The sequence below is a fragment of the Triticum dicoccoides genome, chromosome 5A (assembly GCF_002162155.2).
Source record: "Triticum dicoccoides isolate Atlit2015 ecotype Zavitan chromosome 5A, WEW_v2.0, whole genome shotgun sequence".
Lineage (NCBI taxonomy): Eukaryota > Viridiplantae > Streptophyta > Magnoliopsida > Poales > Poaceae > Triticum > Triticum dicoccoides.
This window is the reverse complement of record NC_041388.1, coordinates 93,203,254-93,208,626: the sequence shown is the minus strand read 5'-3', so window position 1 is coordinate 93,208,626 and position 5,373 is coordinate 93,203,254. Positions and strand designations below refer to the sequence as shown.

General features: G+C 42.2%; 1 protein-coding gene across 1 annotated transcript; it reads right to left on the bottom strand.

The window, feature by feature from the left end:
- Positions 1–312: 312 nt before the first annotated feature.
- On the bottom strand, positions 313–4,948 carry LOC119297049 (mitogen-activated protein kinase kinase kinase ANP1-like). Its single transcript, XM_037575002.1, has 11 exons — positions 4,534–4,948; positions 3,769–3,817; positions 3,599–3,687; positions 3,424–3,494; positions 3,032–3,097; positions 2,831–2,941; positions 2,672–2,752; positions 2,500–2,577; positions 1,263–1,294; positions 1,134–1,183; positions 313–1,039 (listed from the first exon to the last, which is right to left on the bottom strand). Exons 4-10 carry the CDS (start codon positions 3,448–3,450, stop codon positions 1,138–1,140), a joined length of 441 nt encoding a protein of 146 aa, XP_037430899.1. The 5' UTR covers positions 3,451–3,494; positions 3,599–3,687; positions 3,769–3,817; positions 4,534–4,948; the 3' UTR covers positions 313–1,039; positions 1,134–1,137.
- Between the last annotated feature and the right edge of the window lie 425 nt (positions 4,949–5,373).

Here is a 5,373-nt window from a genome sequence, read left to right as displayed (position 1 = left end):
CTTAAATCGTTGCATTTATCACTGGTCATTTAAAGCAGGCTGTTGTAGCGGGGTAGCATCCGCATTTTTCAAAGATACATAGGCTATGGAAGTACACTCTCTTTAAAACAGATAAAACCATGTGTTTCAAATCAGCTGCATAGAGTCATCAATTGGTCAAGATGAGCAAGTTCATTCTGCACATCGACAAATACAGACCAATATAATGAGTAATATATTGTAGACCAATGCACAACACATCAGGTGAAGATTTTCAAAGATAAGCAATCAGATGAGTTCAGTTGCACACAACATGTTCATACAACTACTTCAACAAACAGTTCTAGTAGGCTTTCATAAACTCACTTGCACCAATTCATCCCTTGCGAGTAAACAGCAACCGCTACCCAATCACTTATCCAGAATGACCCAAAGCACCAAACTGAACATAACTCTATGACCACACTGTTCTGAAATATTTTTCTTCTTCAAGCTAATTAATAAATTAATAAATTCACCCAAACTAAATTATCTTCTTAGCTGCTTTAATGGAGCATAGTAAGCACTTGTCGTTGCTGTCTGGACCCTTTTTAGGCAGTGATGCATGCGCATTTCACACAGTAGCTTGCATAACCTGCTCAGCTTGCTTAACCCAGAGATATAATGACCACCAGGGTAGGCCCTGAGTAATAGAATAACTGTACGATCCCATGTGTCAGTAACCTGATCTGCAACCCAAGCGCACAAATAGACATGCAAGGAGAAGCAGAATGACACCTACCAATAGATACGATGATGTGTTATAGAATTTAAAGGCAAAAGAACCAAATGGATTCATCTCAAGCAAGGCAGCAGGAATGCAACTAACCCTCGCGTCTTCCTTGCAGCACGAAGAGAACTTTAGAGAAGCAAAGTAAATGCAAAATAGGGACTCGGTGGGCTAAATCTGACAGATGGCATCAACCAAGATATTAAGAGGAGCTAACATGTTATTAGCCTCCTTGCAACTGTTTAGAGATCACCGTCATACTGCACTTGGTCAGCTGAACGATCCTCCCACCTGCCATAAGAGGAGCTTACCAAAGTAAGCTGACTAAAAATTAAGAAACAAGAACAAGCGAAACATCGCAAGGCAAAACACTCAAAGCACCAACCTGCTCATTGTCGCTTGAGCCCCAGTGCACTGTCACAAACATAGGCGGTTCTAGAGAAAGAGAAGAAATAACATTGTAAGAATCGTGAGGGGCCGGCTCAAGGAGTGTGGTGAGGTCGGATCAGGGTACCTGAGGTGTCTTGCACCTTGCTTCATCAGACCCTGGGATTCCATGGAACAATCGTACCAAAACAAGTAAACCAGGTCGGCTAAGATTATTAGAAGAGATGCACCACATTAAATAATTATAGTACAGACAATAATTCTTACGAAGAAATGAAAGGGAAAACCGATTTACATCAAATCTTAGATTCCCTCAAAGACAAAAATAGAAAGAGAGTATTGGGATAAATTATTAAATCTGTTCAAGTGAAGAATGCATACCCAGGGGTTTTACCCCCCCCCCCCCACACACCAACACACACGCACACGCACACACACATCATGTTCTTTCCTCTAGTGTACAACTTCTTATGTGAAGGCTGAACCAAAGTACATGAGGTTAATTATTTTCACAGTAATAATCTTAATTGTGGGACATCACTATGTAATATCTCAGAGCTGGTAAAAAAAGACTTAGACATTATTGAGGGTTTGTGATAGGATGGTATGCCATCGACAAGTTAAGGTGATAAAAAAATTGGCGTATTTTCTATTATGGGCAAAGAAGCAAGAGTTTCACTATTACAAATGGTAAGAAACTGATCTTCAATGCATATTTTGACATGTGAATTGGCTTTTACATGGCAAATAATTACAGCGAAGAAGTGGTAACCTATACATATTTGCAATGCAGTCTAATTCTAGTTCTTATCATTACTGCATTGTTCTGCAAAAAGTAGGAGCATCACAATATATTAGTGCAAGTTCAGGACTGCGTTCACTCTTCCTTTAAAAAATTATGCAAGGTGACTCTGGTAACCATATACCAGTTTACAAAATATATAACATTGAATCATATACCAGTTTACAAAAATCCATACGTTTGTATTATTATTCAAACTATCTAATGAAAGAAGGCAACAACTAACACATAAATTCATTAGAAAGAGATGGTATTCCAGATAGCGCCCCGGACAACGCTTCATTACCAAGAGATTATGCAGGAACTATAATGCAAATACCTGCAGAGAACATTACCATAAGCCTGCTTGGAACCAAACTCACACTTTCATGTTTCATGCACACAGGTAGTCAAGAGCAATAAATAAGAATCCATAATCTGATGGCATAATTAGACAGGAAAGGTTTAGCATTTTCTATTCTGTTGTAAATTATTGTTTTGATCACTTGACAAGCACATGAAGGTTTTATTTCTTCCAAGCTATTATACTCGACCTTAACAGCATATTGAACATCAATCTTACCAACTTGGCAACTTGCTTAGATGCCCCAAAACCGGCAAGCTTAATGCAGCCTTTATTATCAACAAGAACGTTTGCACCCTGTAAAACAATCCCATGATCACCAAGATAATTAGCACAACCAAACAATCAATGACACAAAGATTCTAGTATATTCAGGCTTTAGAGTTTTTACCTTAATGTCTCTATGTATTATTGCATTGCTACGCAGATATCCCAACCCTTGCAAAATCTGCCTAGTATACTTCCTAATGACCTGATCAAAATACGCAACGAATCAGTTTCTCTTCTGCAAGTCAAATCACAGAAAACTGCATGATTGATGGTTACTTACTGCCTCCAGGAATGAACCGAGTTTTCCAAGAAGCGACTGGATAGACCCTCCAGGAACAAACTCCAGCAGGATATTCAGTGTGTCTTCCTCACGGACAGTCCCGAGGTACCTCTTCTCAAATCACAGGAAGTAGATCAAACAACTGCAGTCTAGCAGTCAAGTATAGAGTATCTAAAATGTAATCGTCTTTCATCTACTAACCACAATATTGGGGTGCGAAAGGTTCTTGAGGAGCTTCACTTCTTCCTCAAGTTCTCTTATATGCGCCTAATCGTAGAAACAAAAGCCACAAATCACCTCACATGAAGGAAAGCCTCAACAACTAAATTGGTAACCAAATCGGTCGGAGAAGTGCTACTCACTTGGGCCTTACCACAGCTATCACTTGCATTACACTGCTATGCATATACTAATCATTTGAATTTATTCCTAGAAGGTAAATAAAGAACGGAAGCTTAAGCACAACCACTGATTTCTATCAACTTCCCAAAACAAAGTATCTGAAGATATATTAATATGCAAGCCCAGATTCCCATATACTTTATTATGGGAGGAAACAACCATATCAGAGATAAACATGAATCATCACTTACTTTTGCTGTTGTTGTTGGAAAGAGCATGACTTCCTGATGTGTGCTTCGTTTCGCTCTTCTACAACTGAACTCTATAGTAAAGAACAAACTAATAAGGCACACACTCAGTACTGGTAACATCTGTAATTGATGGATGGTAATTATATTCGAACGCCCTTGGAAAGGAAACATAAACCTGGGTTGATCGACGCTGTTCTGAAACAGCTGTATGCAGGCAGTGGAGATAGTTGAGCAAGCTGCCATGCTTGTGACAAAGCGGCTAGTCTATACATATGTGATAATTAAGAAGGGTTCAAAAGTTAGCGTGACAACGTGTATAATATCAAAACCGAGACATATGTTTACCATCAACATCTTCAGAGGCATCTAACTCTTCTTCCTTGACCGTTACTTCCTGGAAACAAACAGCCAAGCTATTAAATTGTTTGATTTCACTGTATTTAATTTGAGAGGATTAACTGTAAAGCATCGTTAGATTCCTGAATTTGGTCTGTTTAGAATGAGTACACAGGACAATGTGCAGATGTACCAATCAAGCATCCGTTTATACTATCCAGGAACTCAGAGTTTAGTAACTCTACAGCATATGATAGCAGGTAATATCTGTGGTAGGGCGTATCTTGTACCAACAAGAATGATGTCAATTTGTTTGTAAGACATGCATAATCACTTTTCTTAGCCGACTTGAGGCTATAATGAGAAGTTAAAAAACACTATCTATTATAAATTCTATTGTATGGGGCATGCAGACATTTAAAACACCTATGCTTTCTGACGAAATGAATGGTAATGGTTGATTACTAATTTCCTAAATCAGTTTTTTTTCTTCAAAACCTAATTCGCGGATAAACATGCCTAAATGGGAAAACGGAGGGTGGATGTACAATTATGACATCTAGCTCATACAGAGGCATGAAGAACATCCTCTGTTCGCATGACCAACGTGTACTGTTCTGTCAGACTACAAGATTAAAACAAACACTTTTGAAACCTCCGTTTACAAATTTAGCTTTTGTCAGTGGGTAATAGAAATACAAAATCATGTCACGTGCTCTCTTACACAGAAAAATCAAACATCAAGCGTGACTGTATTTGAGAGAGAGAGTTCACCTTGTTCATCTTTATCAATCTCATTCTCAAAATTCTTCTTCTACTCTCCACAAGTAACCAGAATATGAGAATCAAAATTAGATTATCAGAAAACTGGAAAATCAAGGACGCAGATGGGCATCACAGATTGGAGAGGAGGAGGGAAGAAGCGAAGGTGAGGAGGAGGGGCACGGCTGCTACCGGCTTCAGAGGGTTGCTCGCCCCCACCCTTGCTTATGCTGTCGTGGCCCTGTCTAGGTCAATCGGAGAAGCTCAAGTGGTCGCCATCTCCCCAACCGACGAGCGCCCCCAGCTTCTCCCGCCTGCACGCACCTGCCCAGCCTTTCTCCTCCATCGCCGCCGGTCCGGTCGACATCTCACAGGCTGAGCCCGAGCAGGCCCATCCCCCTCGACTTGTGGAGGCGGCGGGGATATTCCTCCCTAGACGCCCCCACTCTCTCCTCTTCCTCCTCCCCCGTCTCATCCACCCCTCCTCGCCCTGGATCCCGCCAAATCCGAGACTTGTGGGCACGGAGGCGAGCTTCTCCGGCGGCAGCGGCGGCAGGAGAGGAGGCGGGGGTCGCGGGGGAGACGCGAGGGCTAGGTCACCGGCATCGGCGGCGAGCTTCTCCGGCGGCGGCGCAGGAGAGGGGGCGGGGGTCACGGGGGAGATGCGCGGGCCGGAGCTGGCCGGAACCGGCCGGCGCTATGGGGAGAGAGAGGGGTTAGCGAGAGAGAGAGAGAGAGAGAGAGAGAGAGAGAGAGAGAGAGAGAGAGAGGAGGCGACTGGGACGGGAGGCGGCGGCTAGGTCTTCTCCACGGGGGAGGCTGCCTTTTATACAGTGCGAAATTACGGAAACG